The following is a 20,306-nucleotide window of genomic DNA, read 5'->3' as shown; positions in this document are numbered from 1 at the left end:
CCTTTGGTCACAAGAATGCCATTAACCCAATAAGATGCTCAAATGGGAAGGAATCCTGGGGCAAATGGATAATAGCAAAGGTTGCTTGGGAACCAGAGGCATTAACAACATCATAGAAGGAACCTGAAAGCTTTCTTAGGGACAAAGCCAGTGCGAGGTGGGCTTGGGAGTGACCAGGAAGGAGTAGAGATGGTGATTTTTCAGCCCACTCCTGATTTCAAGACTCCTGACAGTGAAAGGAAGGGAAGTCATAAGGTAGCATAAAGAGGCAAGTACATGGTCAGAGATAACTGTGATTTGTTTTTCTCTAAGAATTAAGAGGTGTTTTCTGCCAAGAACAAGGGACAAGGAGGCAGGGCAGAGTAAAGAAGAAACAACCAGAGAACAAGAGGACGTGGAAGAGGACTGGGTCAGGTGGACAGGATACTGGGAGAGCCTTGGCCAAGAGAAGGGACTCATGACACATGAAACCAAAGGGCTGAAAAATGATGGCTGCGAACATTGACATTTTGTGGTGAAGGGGAGGAAAGATGATGATTTCAAGCTACATGTGGCTAATTTTTTTTTTCAGTGAAGTAGGTGGTGACATCAGTTGAGAGGGGAGTATGCTGCTGGGGACAAAGGAAAAAGTGTGAAAGGGTTGATACAGAAGATGGGAGAGGGGAAGAAGGCAGGGATGAGTCAAGGGACCCCAACTGCTGTTGCCAGCTCATGGAACCACCAACCGCCGTGCTGCTCAGCGTATCCACAAGCTATTCAGCAAATCACCTTGGTATGATGCCACTTTGTTAAACCTTGCTGGAAAAGAGGCCTGAAGGGTCTCTCCTAATAGCTGGCAGACAGGAGCCACAGGTGCTAGAGTCAGAGACGGCAGAATTCTAACTCAATTATGCCAGGGAAGATGATGTGGGAACATTTTGGGAGGATATACCTACAGGGAACAGGGGGTGGCTAGAACCCTAGAGTAACCATACCCACTGTCATCCTCCTTGTGGTCTTGAAAAACCTCTCTGCCCAGAACCAAGGTTGGGCACATGGCTCTGGAGTAACCACAGGCTGTCTGCTGTGGTCAAGGTCACCATCACCATAATACTTAGGAAGTGTTTTCTAAGCACTTTACAAGTACTGAATTAGCTATCCATCATTTACAGTCAAGGAAACTGAATCTCAGGGAGGTTAAATCCAATGTCCAAGGTCACACAGAGCTGAGATGTGAACTCAAGTAGCTGGATGCAGGATCCCTGCTCTGAGCCAATAGGATCAGCTTTCACAGAAGCCACTGCCTACTTCTCCAGCCTTCACCAGTCTGACTCAAGTGCAGACAAGTCAATGTCTGGATGCCTGTGTGTCTTTTTGCAACAGAAAAAAACAAATCTGACTCCATATTAGACCTGTTTCTTTGGCTTTAACCCTACAACCTGCATTCTAGACTTAGTCTTGCTAGCTCTGTACCTTTTGTAAAAGAATGTTGCCTTGAGCCTGAAATATACAGGAGAGCCTATTCTCAAGACTCTGACCTTTAAGGATATTAACAGTTTTGCACTTAAATAAAGATGACAAGTTGCAGAATAGAAAATAACATTTGTTTTTTTAGAGGTTTTACAGTGGCACCATGACCTGACCCACGTGGACAGCTACAAGAACAAAGAATTCCTACGCCAAGAATTTTTCAACAACCAACCACACCCCCTCCCCTTTTTGGTATAAAAGCCTGAATTCTGACTTGAGGAAGAGGGTTCTCCAAGACATTAGTCTGCCATCTTCTCCGTCTGCCAGCTTTCCAAATAAAGTCGCTATTCCCTGACCCAACACCTCGTTTCCTGATTTATTGGCCTATCGTGTGGTGAGCAAAACAAGCTTGGACTCAGTAACATTCTTATCTTTGCCCAAGTGGCCAGGCTACTGTATCAACCATTTGAGCCCCAGATGACACAGAATGAAGTCTCACATTAGCAGTTTGAGTTCAGTCCACATTCTACTGCAGAACCCAAGCCAACTGCTTGAGGGAACCCATGGCGATTCCGGATTTTTTTTTTTGGCTGGGAGAGGGGTTGGTCTGCAGCTTTGGTTTGGAATTTGGTGTAAACACTCAGAGTACTTGAAGCCCGCAGCAGTGTGAAGACGCTGACGGTGCTGGGATTCCTGTTCCTGGGAAAATAAACTGCTCGGAGGGCAGTCAGTGGACCCCACAGATCCTGCTTGTAGCTATTTTAAGAGGCTTTCATGACTATGTGGGTTGGCTTCGCTGATCTCAAAGTGCAGGTGTGAGCTGCTTTTGAGTCAGTCAAGAACCAAACAGCTGAGGGGCGGAGGCCCTCTGGGTGCTTGTGGCAGGAGGTTACCTCGTCCCAGGGCTCTAACTTTTGGGGAAGGGGCTGGAGGAGCAGCCCTGGTCAGCTTTCTCTCGGCAGCCACAGCCAAGCTGGTCAGAGCCAGCAGGGGGGCCTCTGGCCACCCACGGTAGGCCAGGTCCCAGCTGCCTCTTCACAGTCTTTGGTTTGGGAAAGGGGCCCAGAGCTAAAGAAATGATGGCCTGAGATTCATTCCTAGGAGAGAACCAAACTGGTCCCACCTGTCTCTCCTTCAGTCACCCCCTTCCTGGTAATGGCCAATAGCAGTTAACTTTTACTGAACGTTCCCTACCTGCATGATACTCTAAGCATTTTACATACATCATCTTACTTGATCCTCATAAAGCCTGTATGTGGTAGGCACTATCATTTTCCTTATTTTAGAGATGAAGAAATCCAGGATTTGAGGTAATCTACCTCATCACATAGCTAGTAAGTATGGCTAAGCCAAGAGCCCAATCTGGGCTTTATTTCAAACTGCATGTTATTAATGGAAACAGGACACAGTCCCCCATCCCCCAAAAGCTGTGAAACAAGGTCTCTTTTCTGAGCAAATGCTTCCCCTCCAGCTCTGTGCCTTCTTGACCATCGGCATCCACCTCATTGCCCCAAAACACAAAAATTCAGTCTTGCTCCAATGCCCTCTTGGGCTGGTCCAAGGACAAGGTCTCCTAGCCTCCTACCAGGTCACACCTCATCCTCTTCTGCTGGAACCTCCCCCTCTGCATGGGAAAATAAAAGAGACAGAGTATTTCCACCTTCAAAAACCTGGGCTAAGAAAAACCTGCTTTCCAAGCCACCCCGGCTTGAGGAAGCATATGAGAAGGGGTGGGTGGGCCAGGCAGATGGGAAGTACTGGAGACTGGGGCGGGAGTCCACTACATCACTACAGGGACTGATGGAAAGGGAGGGCCTTGATGGAGTCAGAGGAAGTGGGTGGGAATCAGAAGAGGACATTGGGGTACCAGCTCAGAAAAGGCAAGGAGTATACCTGGGAGCTCATCAGAGTGGATATAAATGATGAAACTAAAAAGGTAAGTTGAGGTTGGGTTAAAAATGTCTTAAAGGCCAAGCAGGCAGAAGAGCCCGGGTCTTCTTGTTCAGACTAAGCGCAAGTCCTCGGGCATGGGTTGGGTCAGGTTCACAGGCTGAAAAGGGATTTTTCTTTAAAGAGCATTTTAAAAATAAGAATCTGGCAGTTGTGTTTCGGGTAGACAACAGGAAGGTACTGATTATACTGCCTTTGATACATCCATTACTTCGTACTTTGTCTTTTGGTTTTTATTTTCTTTTTAATGCTTCTTAAATTTCTAAAAGTAGAAGAAAAATATGTTTTGTTTGAGTCATCCTCGGGGGATCTGAAGTCTCCTTGCTTAGAGTCTCCCTCAGGAGACTTCAAACTGTCCACAGAGGCCAGAGCTCACAGCCTGGGTCTCAGGGACAGAAAGGGCTTTCTCACACTGCATTATGTGCAGAATTAGTTCCGCCACAGACAGAACTTCTGCACAAGGTGCAGAGGTACCACATCTACCCCAGCAGCTGGGACATGACGCCTACGGTCCCAGGCACATCGTGGCTGGAAGCTCTCCTGGGTAAAAATCTTCATTTGGATACAGGCAAATAAAGAGTAAGCAGTGGGAAGTGCACTTCTCACCTATTTCCTCCAGGAAGAGGTCCTTTTTCAATCCTTAAGACAATGGATGTAAACCTTTGTCGAAATGTCTGGTCACCTCAGCGTGCTCTCAGGTGGCTGCAATGCCCTCATCTCGGAAACTGGGCAGGGGCTGAGCACACTCGGGATTTCTGCTGGGTTCTAAACCCATAATTTTCTAAATAGTTGGCTGGAGAGATAAGGAAAGAGAACTGGACTGGGAGACAGAGAACAGGGTTCAAAATGAATAACCGTGAGGTCCTGAGCCTTCTCTTGGGCTTTTTTAAATGAGGGGTTTGTACGTGTTGATCCCAGCAAGCCCTCAGGCTCTCTAATTTGGTTCATTTGCCTCACTTTTCACAACACAGCTCACCAGACGCCACATCACAGCTAGAATAATTTTCTTAAAATATGAATTGGATCCCCCCCAACCATGTGTCTCATGCCACTTCCCTGCTACAAGTCTCCCATCACACAAACCACATCACCCACAACCCTTCCCATAGTCTTCGCTGTCCTGTATGATCTGGCGTCTGCCCGTGTCTCCCCTCCATTACTGAGCTCAGACACATGGTTTTCTTCCTATTTTTTACCTAACTCACTCCTACTTTTTCAGGTTTCAGTGAAGTGTTACTTCCTCAAAGAAGGCCTCCTGACCACTCCTTCTCAATCAGTAATAGCCCTGAATGATACAACTGACAGCTCCTCTTCCTGGCTGCACTTAGCAACTTACAAATTTCAGGTTTTATTTACTGGGACTGTTGAACCTCCACCCTCCAAGCATTAGATGGAAAATCCACAAGAACGGAGACTGGTTCTCCTTTGCTCACCCTTGGACACCCAGCACCTGGAACTTGATAAATATTTGCTCAACGAGCTGCAGAGGTCACACGCAAAAGCCAGCAGGCTCAATGTTTGGGCACTGGGGTCAGGGACCTTCCGAGCCGGCCACTTCCTGTCCCTCCTGTTCTTCTACAGTTACAATGTCAGATCTCTTATCTGTCAGCTGATTTTGCCCTTCCTGCTTCTAAAAACATTCAGCCTCAACATGAAAATACATGGAGACCCAGCTTCACCAGGTCAAAGCTAGTGACAAACGAGGAAAGAGCCTGTGTTCTGTGAGTGCAGATGCTACCGCAGCCCCCAACATCATTCACTCTTGCTCACTCCACACACTCATGCTCATCCCCTAAAGAGTGGGCAGGAACAACTTGCAGCCTAAACCCACGGCCTCTGAGAAGCAGGCAGAAGAGGATTCCCGAGAGCCTTCCCCGGAAACGCGGCAGCTCCTTCGGCTAACAGCAGACTAATCTCCACAGCGGACAACTTCTGAGCAGAGGAGAAGCCGAACAACTTCTGAACCCAGGGCATCTGAAAGGCAGCAGCTTCCTTTCTGCAACCTCAAAACCAAAAACCGGTGGACACCTTTTTCTGGTCACAGTGTTTGGAGCCTCCAACTATTCAAGTGCCCAAAGTTAAAACCATGAACTTTTTCCCCACTTCATTCTGAGCCTTTCTGCACAGAGGCTCATTCATCAGAATGTCAGAGGAGCAACAAAGACAGCTGACTGTCTTCTCCCCTCATGTCTATAATTAGATTCTCATGGAGAACTTGGCCACAACAGAGCTTTGCCGGACAAACACCTCCCCCAACAAAACACACGCGCGCCCGCACACACTCCCAAGTGTCTCTCCCCTCACTCATCTCCACGGAGACCCACACAAAGCAGCCAGTCACTTACCCTCTTCAGCCACGCGAAATGCTTGTAAACATCAATGTCTCCATCCATGCTGGGAACCCATGTCAGCAGTTAGATTCCTTGGTTGAAAAAAAGCCCCTTTTCTGGCCAGAGACCAAATTCTCTCCTCTTCCTTGCCCCTGCCCCCTCCCTCTCAGAAACGTCAAGCTGTGTTCAAATTTCCCCACTTCCCTGGCCCGTGTCCTTCAGCCTTTCCCTGAACAGTTTCAGAGACAAGGCGGCTCAGACCAGACCGTGCGGCTCCTGTATCCGCCCCCACCGCCCCCGGACACACACAGGCACCAACTCTAGGACGCAGAGCCTGCGGAGCCAGGGGACCTAGCAAAAGGGGGTGGGGGAGGGAGACAGACTTGGACAGGAGTTGTAAACACACACACACACACATAGGAACATTCTTTTCGGTGATAATACCAGAGCCTGCCAGAGGGAAACGGTCCTGAAGAAAATTCCTCGTCTGGCTTTTCCCTTCTGGAGTGGCTGGAACTCATTACAGAGAGACCCCGGTTTCCTGTCTCCGCTCCACTCTGCATTTACCCACAGGCTCCCAGCTGCTCTCGGTTTATTTGGGACTGGGGAGAAGACTAAAAATAAGTGTTGGTCTTGGAGGAGCTGCTGGTTCCCACACACAGTCTGCCCCCCACCACCCAGCAGCCCACACCTACCCCCTTTTCCGGGCCAGCGTCAGGCTGTGCCCCGAGGGAAGCCTGTTGTTGCCAAAAAAGACCAGATCCCCAACCAGCTTCAGTCTGGGTTCTGGGCCCTCCTGGGCGGTGGCCGTCCTGGGCGCTGGTGGCACTGGCCACTGCTGCCGCCTTGGAGATATCTGCAGCCAGCCACCGCCACAGGGCTCCCGGGGGCCATATTCTGCATAGGGACGGATGGGCACAGCTTCTGTCAAGTCTCAGGTCTGCCTCGCTGGCTGCCTGTCCCCACTCCAGACTAGCTGCTTCACAGGCCAGGCGAGGCCACCTCGCATGTGTGTCTGTGAGATTTAGGGAGCGTTCCAGGTAGGAGCCTTGGGAAGGCAGTAAACTGCAGAGACAGGGAGCTGTGTCTGTCTTCCTATTGGCAGGTCACCTGCTGGTTTTGCAGGGTGGCCTCCCCAGCACTCCCCATGTGTTGCCCCCCCACCTCCTTTGAGAGCTCCCCTAAAAACAGCTTTTTCTCCCTTTCCCAACCCTTAATGCGTGGCCCTCAGAGGTGACTGATTATGAAAGCGGTCTTTGATGTGAGTGGAGTGGGAATTGTGGTTACATGCAAAAGCTCTGAGCTCTGCAGCCCTAAATGACTTGCAGACGCACATCTTGTGACTATGTGGGTCTTCCCGGCACCCTCGGGGGCGGGGGGGGGTGGTGGTCCCGGGGGGCTTCCTGGAACTCCCAGCCTGAGGAGAAAGCTCTGCTGGGTGTCAGCATGCCACTTAGCATGGCATCCGCACTGTCCACTGCCCAGGAGCAAAGCCCAAGGACAAAGCAGACACGCACCGTCCCCAGCAGCCGGCCGTCTACAGGGATCACAGAGGCAGCTGGAGGAGCGCTCTGGCCAGCAGCTGGCACGAGAGGGGGAGTAAATTCCTGGAGACACACCCAGATCAGAGGCCAGAAAGGAAAAGCAGGCTCTGCTGCCCATGCCCTGAGCTCTAGAGCCGGCCTCTGGCCTCTGACCCAGTTCCAGACACTGTCTGGGGCCCCACCCACCAGGGTTCCCTGCCCAGAACTAGGATAGGATGTGTCAGTAAAGATCACCTCTAAGGTTGCAGGGGTGGATAGGCCTCTTTTTTTTTTCCCCTGTCTATAAAAACCTGGGAAAGTCAAACGAAGAATTCATTTGGTTAATACCCGTTTGCCCAGCCTCCAAGGCAACTGAAACTGACTTCCTGCCCTGAGCAAATAATTTCCACATGGTAGGCGGTAAAGGTGCTTCTGGGGCTCCGGGGAAGAAGAGAGAGAGGGGCTGATTTGGGGGCTGGACGGGGGGAGGAAGGTATACCCTTGGAGGGGAGCTCGGCGTCCTTCAGCGGGCTCTGGTGTGAGAGGTGGTCAGAGGGCACCAGGCAGCAGCTCCGCTGACCCCCACCTGCCCGTGGGGAGCTGGCTCCTTGGCACCCACAGCCCTCCCCACTTCACCACCTGCTCTGTCATACTGAGCCACACCTGTTCACATGTCTGCCCACTTCAGACTCTCCTCTGATTTCCACATCTAGCACAATTCCTGGCTCACAGAAAGAACATCAACGTTCTTTGAATCAAAGAATGAGGCTCAAATAGACTGGCAAGAAAAACCAAAAATTCTATTTGGAGAAAACGAGCCTTAGAGGTCTGCTTGCCCTGGGTAAAGATGCTCAGCACAGGGAGGAAAGACAGGGCCAACTTCATCTATTAGTTCAACTCATGTGTGATGAGTGGGGTCCGGGGCAAGGGAAAGGGAGGAGAGGAGGGAGGGAGGGAAGGAAGGAAGGAGGGAGGGAAGGAAGGAAGGAGGGAGGGAAGGAAGGAAGGAGGGAGGGAAGGAAGGAAGGAGGGAGGGAGGGAGGGAGGAACCCAGACAAGTTGCAGCTAAAATCCTGACATGTTTTTATGGTATCCTCAAGTAGCGATTCTGACCTCAGCGTTTTCGAAACCCCTAAGTAAATTTTATGTCTGTTGTCATTCATCTCAAAAATCTACCAAATAGCACTCCAGAGGCCTAGGAGCAGGGCATGTGAGATGTGACAGATACAGGGACAACGGGCACCTTTTCACTCACTCAGCCCCAGGCAGCAGCTGGCCCAGGCTGGTGAGGCGAACCCTCGGCAGCACCCCTCGCTCAGAAGGCCATCTGGGCCAGGGGCTCCTCACAGTGGGCCAAGAGGGGCTTCGGGGATCAGACGGCTCTTGAAGATGTTCATAAAATGTATACAAAGCACTACTGGTAGGAATACATCTCTTTTTCTCCAAAAGAGTTTTTATCTGATTATCAAAATGATGCATGACTCACAAAAGATTAGAAAGCGGGGGTTTTATCTGGCCTAAGCAATTACTCTGAAAGGTTTAGGCTGCCCTTAGTAAAGCGGGTGGGGGTGGTCCTGCTTCTACTGTACTACTGCCCCCATGACGTCAAGTCTCAGGGACTCCCTGGATTCAACGCTAAAGAGAGAAGTTTTCAGGAACCACACAGGGTACACCAATTGGGATGATCACGGTGACTCTACAGCCCTCAGAGCCTTCCCAAAAGCAACTCACATCGACCGGATTCAACTCATCACTGTCTGCAACATGCGGCAGCCATCTGAGGGGAAAGGGCAGGTAACTGAGCACTTGCAGAATAAAAACACAGCTAAGAGGCCAGAGTGGTCACGTCTGGGCAGGGGAACTCGTGCAGCCTACCTTCCTCCCCCTTCCAGGGCCCAGGAGGGAACCCTGTTAACTTGGCTGGAATCCCAAATGTGTGGGCATTACTGGGGATGGAGTTCCTGCAATTTTGCTCCTCCTGCTGGCGGGGCTGCCAGAAGTCAGCAGCATTGAATCAGGCAGAATGGTGAGCTGAGAGAGGTCTGGTAGGTCATGGATCATTCTTGGACCTCTCGCCTGCATCCTGAGCTCCAGCTCAGTCTGGAGCACTGGCCTCTGGGCAATGGTGGTAGGTGCCAGGACACCTCGAGTAAGTCAGAGACAGGCTTGGGTCCTTCAACAGGTATGCTACATGTGTAGTAGGCCTGCTGCTGAGGAGAGAGGGGAGCGGGGAGAGGAGAGGGGGAGGGGAAAGAGAAGAGGGGGAGGAGGAGAGCAGAGGGGGAGAGCCAGCCTGAGGACACTGCTCCTCTGGACTGACAACAAGTCCGAGTCCTACTTACGAAAAAGCATCCTGGCCACCACAGCCCAGGCCCCCATGGCACACAAGCACGAAGACCCCCTTCCACAACAGGCTAACAAAAGGGGCGGCACCCTTTGCCTGTAAAGGGCCAGATGGCAAATGTTGTAGGCACTGCAGGCCATATGGTCCTGTTAAGTCAACCCTGCCACTTGTGGTACAAAAGCAGCCCCAGCAGACGTGTAAACCAGCGAGGGTGGCTGGGTTCCAGCAACACTGAGTGAAGACGGAAATTCAAATTTTCTATCATTGTCACATCACAAAATAGTCTTCTTGTGATTTCTCAAAGCTCACAGGGTGTAAGAAATAGGCAGCGGGCAAAATGCAGTCCACAGACTGCTGACCTCAAGGTGAGGATGCCACTTCCCTGTCTATCGTGAACCCCCGGGGCTGGAGGGCGTCCTTGTAAAAATGCACATGCTGACCCTGCAGGTTGGGAATGGGCCAAGACTGTGCAGTCGCTAATAAGCTCCCAAGCAGTGCTCACCCTGCTGGGCTCAGGACCATACCTGCGGAGTAAGAGGTTAGGAAACCACTTTGAGAAGTTCCTTGGAGCACAGGGTACAGAGGTATCTGCCTGGAAGTATGAAATCCCTGCAGCCTGCCTGCCTGCCTGCTGCAGGCAGGAGGCCCGGTGTGTGTTACGTGCTCAGACCTCGAGTCATGCTAACCTGGCAACATCGCCCACCAGGTCCCCTGGGCCTAAAGCAGTAAATTTGGTGGGGAAGGATTTATTTGCTCTTTGACCAGTGTTTGCACATTCTTGGTCTTTTATAAACACTGGTTCTTAGGGACTGAAATAGTCTCAAGTCAGGTCTGAAAGGAGCCAGATTTCTAGAATTTAGGAGGTTTACAGGTTACTCAGAGTGAGGAACGGCAGGGTGGGGGAGGGGACAAAATCCAGGAAAGTTAAAAGGTGCTAAGTCTGCAGCGGCTGAAGTCCCCCCATCTGGGTATACTGTACCAGGAGAAAACATATTCAAGATTCCCCAAGGCAGACTCCTCTAGGGCAGGGCCTGGCAGATGCGGGGTCAGGAAACGCTCCCAGCATTGGAGAGAGCCATCCTGATTAATAGCACAGCAGCAGAAGGCACTGGAATGAAGGGTGTTTGGAGAGGTGGTCTCAACTTTGATAATGGTAGGTCAAGTTTATGCTCCCAGGAGTGGCCCTCAGCCCTCTGGTCTCCCCTGACCACCAACAATGTAGGCCTCCCAGGCCTGCCTTCGTTCGCTGGGTTCCAAGGGAAATGGGGAGGAACACTCTTTGCCAGCCGACTCAGGTGCACTGTTCAGCAGCTTCATTAATGAGAGGCGCTTCTGTCATCTTTCTAAGGTGGGAGGGAGCTATTTTTCTTGTATAAAGCCCATATTTTCTTCCTTGGGGTTCAGACTTTCAGCATTTGTCCCTGACCCCCACCTAGTGGCTTCCTCCAGTACTGCAGGGACAAAAACCCTCACATGAACAGTGCACCAGCCCCACCCAGGGCAGGAGTCCCATCGGGGAAACAAAGTGCTGACACCTATGACTTTCTGGGCTGTCTCTTAAGTTCACACCTATGGGGGGAGGGCAAGAAACACATGCTGGAAATTGACTCATATAGGCTCTGCTTTTCTTTCCCCCTTGAAAAGTAATCACCAAAATGTCCGCTTTTCTCTCTTAAGATCTAGAGAGAAAGATTTTCCTATCAAACTCCTGCCTGTAAATTTTCAAAATGATCACGTTCGACACGCATATACCGGATCGGTCTCTTGTTCCAGTCCCTAGGTGGAGAACGGGATACAGAGACGGATCGCAGGGTGTGAGAAACTCAAGCTTGGGGTTTATAATTCATTAAACGGCTTCTTCTCCCCACTTTTTTTGATACCTCCTCTGGCTTTTCAATATGGTGAACAGATCTGCTTCTCTGGCTGGAATGAAAGATTGCAGGTTGAACCTGGCAGGAATGCAGGGGCTTTGTTTAAGGACGTGCAAGCTGAAGGAGCCACCATCTGTGACCAGGTAGCTGTGTGCCCTCCTGGGCCCAGCCTATTTTAGCTGAGGGTGTCAGAACTGAGCTTACCTGTGACGGTGTATCTCCTAGATGGGGCCTCATTTCCCCCGACCATCCAGGACCAGCAGAGGCTGCCCATTCAGGGCATCCCATGTCTCTGCTCCTGAGATGACGGCCTCGGCTGAGCCCTGACACTGACCGGGGCAGCTGCACCAAGAAAGAGGCTCCCTAACCTGTCTCCTAGGAAACCTAGAGGTTTAGACTGAGGAAGGCAAGGGCTGCTGCCTACCAGGGGGCCGCTCTGTAGCCCCTACACCAACTGCAGGACTGAAACGTGTGGCCAGATCTTACAGATGGACAGACAGTCAACCCAGCTGTCATTTCCAGCAGCGAAACTGAGTCCCAGAGGAGGGAAAAGAGGTTCATCCAGAGCCACCTGCAAAGGGCAGAGCCCTGGCTTTATACCTCATTCCGACCTCCCACACTGCCTCACTCTGGTTTGTTCCCTTCCATCCGCCCAAGCGTGCTGACTGGGACAACTGCAGCCTCACCGAGGGAAGCCTGGGTTCCTCTGGGAGGCCAGGCCTGCTCTGTGAACCCTGCTTCTGGAGAGAGGTGCAGGGTGAAGGGTATAGTCCCTCTGGAGGGTCTTTGCCAAGTTCTCCCTTCACCCTGGAGCCTGGGCTCTGCCCTGACTTGCCCGCACTCTGCTGCTCTGGCAGGGTTTACCTGCCTTTTCTCACACTTCATCTTCAGCCCCTGAAGCCTCAGGACTCCACCCCAAATCCCCCTGACCTACATCTGAAGCCATCAGACAGCGGAACAGTCTGGCGCCTTCTAGATGAGTGCATGTATAGAGAAGCCCCCAGAGCTGCTCCATCTGGAGACCCCACTGGCTCTAGTATCTCTGGGGCATCGCCCACGGACCTGCGTCACTGGTCCGCCCCCCAGCCCTGCAGGGCCCGGTGGAAGCTAGCTGACCAGCCCCTTATGGGCTCCAGTCTCCCTGAGGGCTTCACCCCCCATGTCACAACAGGCCTTAGAGGCAGCTACAGGGACGGGAAAGAGGCAGCCCCCTCCTGGATCTCAGTTCTGTTCCCCTCACAGCAGATACCACAGCCTTCCAACACGGGCCCCCACTGCATGCTCTGCAAGCCCTTACCCTGAGCTTGGCCCTGTCTGCCAAACATCACAGAAGGTCACACTGCTCTGCTGTGCCACACGATAGTCCCACTGATGCTTCTGTGAACCCTGCCCACCTTGTACTCCAGGAACCTTTCCTATAGAGGGGCCCCAGCTGGAGCTCCCTGGCACTCCGACTTTCTCAGGATAAGCCCCAAGTTCAGACACAACACTGAAACTGTGCCCTACAGAGTGACAGAAGCTGATGACTAACAAATTCTCGAGTGTGCCTTACAGAACAGATGAGGGAACAGCTTGTGAATACCCCTTTGCTAGTAAACTGCCTTCATCAATGAAGTTCGCTTTAGTTTTTTTCTTTTTCCCTCCCTTTAACTGCATACCTCCCAGCTTCATACAGCCCAAGTTTTTTTACAGGAACCCAGAGCCGGCTCCTGCCCAGCGCAAGCCGGGTATGAGTTGGTTGGGACCACCGATCCTAAAACTGGGCTGGCGCAGGTGTCCAGTGAATGGCCTTTGACACACCTGGGGAAAAACCAACCCCCTGAGGATGGTGGGGCAGAAAGATAAGAAAGGCCAGAGCCCTTGAGGTCATCCCAGAGCCACTGATTTAACCCTGGGATCTCTCATCCTTTGCACACCTTGTTAGTGACACAGAAACCTCCTTACAGTTTACACCATTTTACTGAGAAAAAATCTCAACAGAGGTGTCACAAGGCCAGGTTGGCCCACAGGCCAGCATACAACAAAGCAGTAATGGAGGTTCACAACCAAGGAGAACACACAGGGGATTAGGGTTCAGGTTAGGGTTAGAACACGCAAGGACGCACAGAGACCATGAATGAAAAATGAGAAGGCTCTTGTCTGCCTGAGCCTTCAAGCTACCTTTTTAGTTCCAATTCTAAGCTACATGGGATTTTTTTTTTTTGGTAATAATTCGAGTCTCTGTGGTTTAAAGCAGCGCTTTGCCAACTTTAATGTGAATATGAATCACCTGGAAATGGTTCAGTGGGGGTGGGGGGTAGTCTAAAATTATTTTTCCTTAAAGGCAAGATATTACTGGATGCCAAAGCTGCTAGCCCATAGACCACAGTTTGAATAGCAATGCCCTCTAACTACAAATACCAATGTAAGGCAATCTAAAATCAACCTAAAACAGTAGCAGTGGGTTTGTTCACTGCTTTGGATTCGATTTCCATATGGATGAGACCTGCTTTAGAATGTGTGTGGACCCAGACTGTAAGATGACTTTAAGTCTGCGAGACCTAAAATACAGACAGGCTGCCTCTGTCCAGAATCAAAACCTTAACATCCAGCCCTGGTAACTTGGAATGTTTATATGAACTTTTGACCTGCCTAAAAGTACACCATTCATAGGCTGCTGATGGCCATAATTACTCCATAAGATTTATGAACGCAACAACTTTTAGAAAAATCTCTCCAAGGCAAGCATTTCCCCAACCATTGTAAACAGCCCCAGGACAGACCTGTAAATCTGAATGCAAGCTGTTTTCTGCAATGCATCTTGCAAAAACCAACAACCACACTGACTGCCTTTGGTTCAAAAATATTCAAGAATCATTTTAGGTAAATTAGAAAAGTTAGATCCATATTTCAAACCACACAGTAGAAAGATTGCAGATGAATTCAAGTTAACCATAAGGTACAAATCAAACTATAAACCTGCTGGGGAGAGCACACAGGTGAATATTATTTGATCTGAGGTCGGGAAGGACCTTTCTGGAAATAAAAGAAGAAATTCAAACAGGCAAGACTGATAAAATTAATTACAATCCTCTTAAAGTCTTTGTCTCAAAAAAAAAAAAAACCACTATAAACAACATTTTAAAACACAGGAAAAGAAATGCCACAAAGCAAAAAGACTAGTCAAAAGTTATTTAAATATAAGAAAAGCACTAAATTCCTAACAGGTGGGGGAGGGGAAAAGTATAGACTATTATTACCAGATCGGACTACAGCGGGCACACCCAAAGGACTCAAGATGATCTCTGAAGTGTGTGGGGAGAAAATGTTAGAGCTATATTTTTAACCTATTCTTTAAAAAAATCTCTATTTGGGGCTATATTTTATAATTTACATATATTAGAACAATTCTCCACATATGAGTATGTATATATAGAGAATGAACTTTTTTTTTCCAGGTAGGGAATGCCATCAAGTTTGGAGACCATACAGAAGAATAGTAATTAACTAATGAAAAAAAAAAGTTTTGTCTTCTTACTAAGCAAAGAAATGCAAAAATGATAAAATGAGAACATTTCTTCCTATGAAATTGGTACAAAGCTGTTTTTCTAATCTTAGTGTTTGTTGATCAGGTTGTACCTCAAACCCTGCCAATTAAAATATAAATGGGTAAAATCTTTCTGAAAAGTGGTTTGGAAAAGTGGCTTAAAGAGACTAATACCTCTGATCAGAGTTGCCAGAGTTAGCAAACTGCATGAAATATACTTATTAAAAAGTATTCATTATTTATCTAGACTTCAAACTGGACTCAGCATTCTGTATTTTGTCTGTTAACCCTACCCTATTAGTCTGCTGTTAGGACTCTAACTGAAGGAAATATTTAGAGATAAGGACAAATACTCTGGACAAAGACATTCCCTGCAGCAATGCCATATATTAAAGACTAAAAATAATCTAAATGTCAACATTAGAGAAATGGCCACATAAATTCAGGCATGTCTATACAAGGTAAAAAATACATAGTTACTGTAAATTATATAGTAAAGAACAAGAACATCAGCTATGGCCTGTACTCTGGGCATGTTGGGCTTCTGTTCAGGAAAGCACTTCAGTGCATCCCTTCCTTATAAGCGATGAGAAGGTCCTGAGAAGTGAGAGGAGGCATTTAAAGAAAGAAGGTGCTAAACTGCTTTGCAGCCTAATGAAAGGCTGCAGGGAGCAGCGGGGAAGGCTGTCTGGGAGTTTCCAAGTGGCACCAGGCACATGGTGACAGGCCAGCCCAAGGTCAGAGACAGACAACATGTGACTGATGATGGGAGAGGGATTATGTCTGATGGACTTTGGAAGTGGTGACTTCTGATACTGAATATTTGGCTTTAAGTTTTTTTGGGGTTTTTTTGCACTGGAATAACCCTCATATAAGTTCACCATCCCTTGCCTGCAATTCTGAAACCCTAAAATGCTCTGAAAAAGAAACAAGAAAATCAAAGTTTGTTCTTTTTTTAAATAACATTGGTGCTAAACTTATTTGGCAGCAAAACCTGCCCTGAACTGGCAGGGGAATATGTATCTGTAACCCTTCTTTATCCCACTTCATGCGAATATTCACAAGTTTTGCTGAAGAAACGGGAATGTTTCCTGCCCTGTATCTGCAAGAAACAGTACATATAATATGATACACACAGCCTCACCTTTCTCAAGTTTAAGTGCTGAGTTCTAAAATGCACCTGGACCCAAGGGTTTCAAACTGAGGGGCTACGGACCTGTGACTTTCTTGAGGCGTCATAAAATGTTCTTTAAACACCGCAGCCTGAGTCAGCAGAGCTAACAGGAAGGGAGGGAGGGATCAGTATCCACGCCGGGGGTAAAGTGAGCCGGGGAGGGGCAGCTGCACACAGGTGGGCAGACAATGGCCAGACAGGATTGGAGAGAAGCCAGACAAGAACCATAAAGCCACAAGGACAGTCACAGCCAGAGAGTTCCTCTCTAGGGAGGCAAAGGGGATCCCTCTGCTGTGGGGAGAGAGAACCCCACCATCAAAGCCATCCCCCAGCAACTCCCGATCTGGTTAAAAGAAGGCACGGAGGAGCAGGCGGGGACTTCTGTTATCAGCACGAGTCTGAGAGGACCACCAAGAACGGTCTTCAGGCAGGGGAGGGACGAGGAGAGGTTTTCAAACCTGAACCGGTTCAGCCCACCCGAAACCCATCCAGCAACCTTCACCTTTCTCTCTGGGCAGTATTGTTGCTGCCATGATGCATTACCACAAACTTAGAGGCTGGCAACAACACAAATTCATTATCTTTCAGTTCTGGAGGTCAAAAGTCTGAAATGGGTCTCACCGGACTAAAATCAAGGTGTTGACAGGGCTGTTTTCCTTTCTGGAGGCTCCAGAGGAGAGCCGAGTTTTCCAGCTCCCAGCAACTGCCCGAATTCCTTGGCTCTTGGCCCTTCCATCTTCAAGGCCAGCAGCAGGCGGGTCGAGTCCTTCTCCCACCACTTCACTCCCAACACTGACTCTTCTGCCGCCTCCTTCCACTTATAAGGACTCCAGTGATTACCACTGGGCCCAGCTGGATAATCCACGCTACTCTCCCTATTTTAAACTCAGTTGATTAGCAACCTTAATTCCAGCTGCTACCTTCCCCTTTGCCGTGAAAGGTAACTTACTCACAGGTTCTGGCAATGAGGATGTAGACATCTCTGCAAGGCCATTAGTCTCCCTACCACACTGGTATGAGTATATTATTAAAGAACCCCAGGCAGACAGCCTACGTAATGAAAATGTTGAATAACACATATAATGAATATAAGAAAGAATTCTTCACTGTTCAGAGGAAGACATGGGGATAAGACTGTATTGACAGGTTCCCAAACAGGAGTAGCCACGACATCCGGGATGTCATCATATCTGTCTCATCACAAATGACTTGACCTCCAGGAAGGAGTTGCTCAACCTCCTTGGTCTGCGGTTTCCAACATCAACCTCGCCCTTCCAATTTACTGGTCCTGTTCCTGTCTTCCTACCTCTCCGCATACTTTGCAATTCTGAATCAGATCTACAGGACTCTAGTTTGAGAAGAAGACTACAGGAGTGGGTGTTATAGCTCAGTGGTAGAACGCCTGCTTAGCATGCACGAGGCCCTGGGTTCAATCCCCAGTACCTCCACTGAAAGAATGAAAAAGACTGCATCCCAGCTTTCACCCCTAAACTCAGCTTAGGTAATCACGTGCTCCCTCTCTGGCTCCCCAGCCCTAGAGTGGTTGCATTCCAGATCACTTCCTCAATGGATCAGATTCTCACCTTTCCCATTCCCAGACATTACTAGTCTCTTAAAGTTGACTGGCTTCTCACTACAGGGAAGCAGATGGGTCACCAAAGCCATATATTTACAGCTTTGGTGACTCATCTGTTTCCCTTAGAGACGAGCAGGGGTGCAGGACTGATCCAGAGAGAGCAGGAGAAGGAAAGTCAGGAAGCCTGAATTTCACTCAAGGGATGGGAAGGATTCCTAGGGCAAGGAGGTCAGAAGAGGAGGGGCAGCAATAAAGGCATAGATGAGATGACAAGGTTCCAGTTTCTCAGAAGAATTGAGGGGTTCAGCCGAAAATGGAGAGCCCAGCTAGGGATTATGGCACAGTCAATTGTACACATACTAACTGGGGAGGAAAAAATCTTCCACATTTGCTCCTCTCTCGGGGAGTGACTGGGGGTGCACAGGCAGGCTGAGGTTCTGTAGCTTAAGCTGCGCACCTAGGCCCTTCCCTCTGCCGGGAAGGACTGCCACCCAGCGGCGGCTGGCTAAAGGCAGACAGGAAGCAAGAAAGGCTGGACGGGACACAGATGAAGTAACAGCCCTGGGCAGTGGGGGCATCCCGTGGGCTCCGTGATCATGTTCCCCACCCAGGCTCAGGGCCGACTCACCAAGCTCTCCTCGAAGCACTCCTTTATGTAGGCAGCGGTGGGGCCTGGGATCTGGCTCAGGAGGGCTGTTCTCTCCTGAGGATGCTCTAGCATCTCCAAGGCCAGCCTCAGGTCCTCGACGAGATGGAGCACCGGGAAAGGATTCATGTAGGAGGCTGGGGAGGCCAGTCCAGGCTCACAGGTACCATCACTTATATCCGCCCCTGTTTTAGTGCCTGGAACAAGAGAGAAGCAGGAACTGCGGTAAGAAGGGTAGACGCCATGGGCAAAAAACATAACGAGCAAATGTAGTGAAAGGGGAGGGGAAAGGGATGAATAAGGAGCCTAGAAGACCACTCCTGCCTCAGGAGAATCACTCGCAAAGTGAACTTTGCAGAAATCATCTGTCATCCTGGGCTGGGCATGATAGGAGAAACCTGTCAGAGGCAGATGACTGTGCCCAGTGGGACGGAAGCTCACACCCTTAGACAACTGGTAAAGCACAGCCCGACCTCACCAGCGACCAAAGACATGCGCACTAAAACAATGCGATGCCATTCTTCAGCTTTGAGATGTATCAGCTTATCCTATTTTAGTTAATGTGGTAGACTGCATAGATAGCCACCAAAAGTTCACCCCATCCTCGTGTGTGCACTCCACTCCCCTCATCCTGGGCTGGTTTCTGACTCGGGGAGGGAGTCAAGTGACTTGCTCTGATCAATAGGATGCAAAGGAAGTGATGTGTGCTGGTCCTGGTGAGGGCTGAGTGAACTGCAATCTTCCTGCATCTTCCCGGCTGGGAGATGTCTGCATCCTCTGACACACTCACACTATTGTCTTGTATTTATTACTGTGTGTATCCACATCTCATCTCCCCATTACGGGCTGTGAAGTCTCTGAGGGTAGAGCCCCTGTCAGCCCAGCTCCCAGCATCATGCCCACTGCCCAATAGATGGGAAGGGGGAATCTGACTGTTTCTATATATGCTCGCATGAATAGCTAAGGAGAAGAGGGCTTGGATTTCCACAGAGATCTGGGATATCGGGTCAGCTGTTTCTAAACTGACATGTTCTGAACAGGACTGTTTCTGCCTTTCTAAAACCTACCATTAAAGGGAAAAAAAAAGTCTTCTTTGCGTAAGTACAGTGATAAATTTTTCAAACCAAAACTGGGGCAACACAGTCCAACAAAGGATTTCTATGCTTCTTCCATCAGTAAGAAACCCTTTAGAAAATATGGTTCATGGTAGAATTTCTAAGGCAATTGGATTGTTTATATAGCTAACAGAATCAAATATGTGAAATCAGGACTCTGCTGGAAATGCATGCCGTAGGGCCACCACATCCACGGTTACACTGCAGGGCCGACCTCTAATTCCAGGTTCCTTTACCCTTTGAAAAGCCAACTTCCCACTGCCATGGCAGTCTTTGGAATGTGAAATCCACACAGAAGGAAACAATTACTATTTGATTGCCGGTTTGCTTTCTGAAAGTGCAGGATAGAGAGAATCGTGGATCACAATCCACAAACAAGTCCGTGGCTCTGGGGAGCTAGGAAACGGCCCCATTACACACACTCTGATGTGTACTCAGCACTTTCTGGTTCCTACAAATCCAATTTAGAGTTGACCAGGAGGGGCCAGAGCCAAAAACTTCAGGAAAGAAAATGGACAAAAGCAGGGCAAGACCCTCGATCTCCAAACAATTGCTAAGTAATCCCTCTCCATTCTGGACACACTCCAATACATGCACACATACACACACACCCCTTTATAAATGTAGGCTAAGTCAGGCTAGGAGTAGATGGGAAGACTGAGATTTTCATTAACTTTATATCACATTATAGCCTTGGACAAGTCCCTTCCATTCTTTGGGCCCCTCCCTGCCCTAAAGCTTTGAGATTCTTCCTTACTATTCAAACTGTGTGTTTGTGTGTATATGTGTATGAGTGCATGTG

The 20,306-nt window shown here is 49.3% G+C and overlaps 1 protein-coding gene and 1 long non-coding RNA gene across 2 annotated transcripts in view; one reads left to right on the top strand and one right to left on the bottom strand.

Moving 5' to 3' along the window:
- Positions 1 to 20,306, bottom strand: part of PPFIBP2 (PPFIA binding protein 2) — a 140,096-nt gene that overhangs the window by 75,848 nt on the left and 43,942 nt on the right. The window contains 1 exon segment of the mRNA XM_031681266.2: positions 18,372 to 18,586. Coding sequence (XP_031537126.2) covers positions 18,372 to 18,586 — 215 coding nt within the window.
- On the top strand, positions 175 to 5,617 carry LOC140698708 (uncharacterized). The gene is made up of 2 exons (XR_012076568.1): positions 175 to 268; positions 4,619 to 5,617. It is a non-coding gene; the product is annotated as an uncharacterized lncRNA (long non-coding RNA).

This window comes from Vicugna pacos, chromosome 10, assembly GCF_048564905.1.
Source record: "Vicugna pacos chromosome 10, VicPac4, whole genome shotgun sequence".
NCBI classification, from domain to species: domain Eukaryota; kingdom Metazoa; phylum Chordata; class Mammalia; order Artiodactyla; family Camelidae; genus Vicugna; species Vicugna pacos.
Note: the sequence above shows the minus strand (reverse complement) of the source record. Positions and strands in the feature narration are given on the sequence as shown.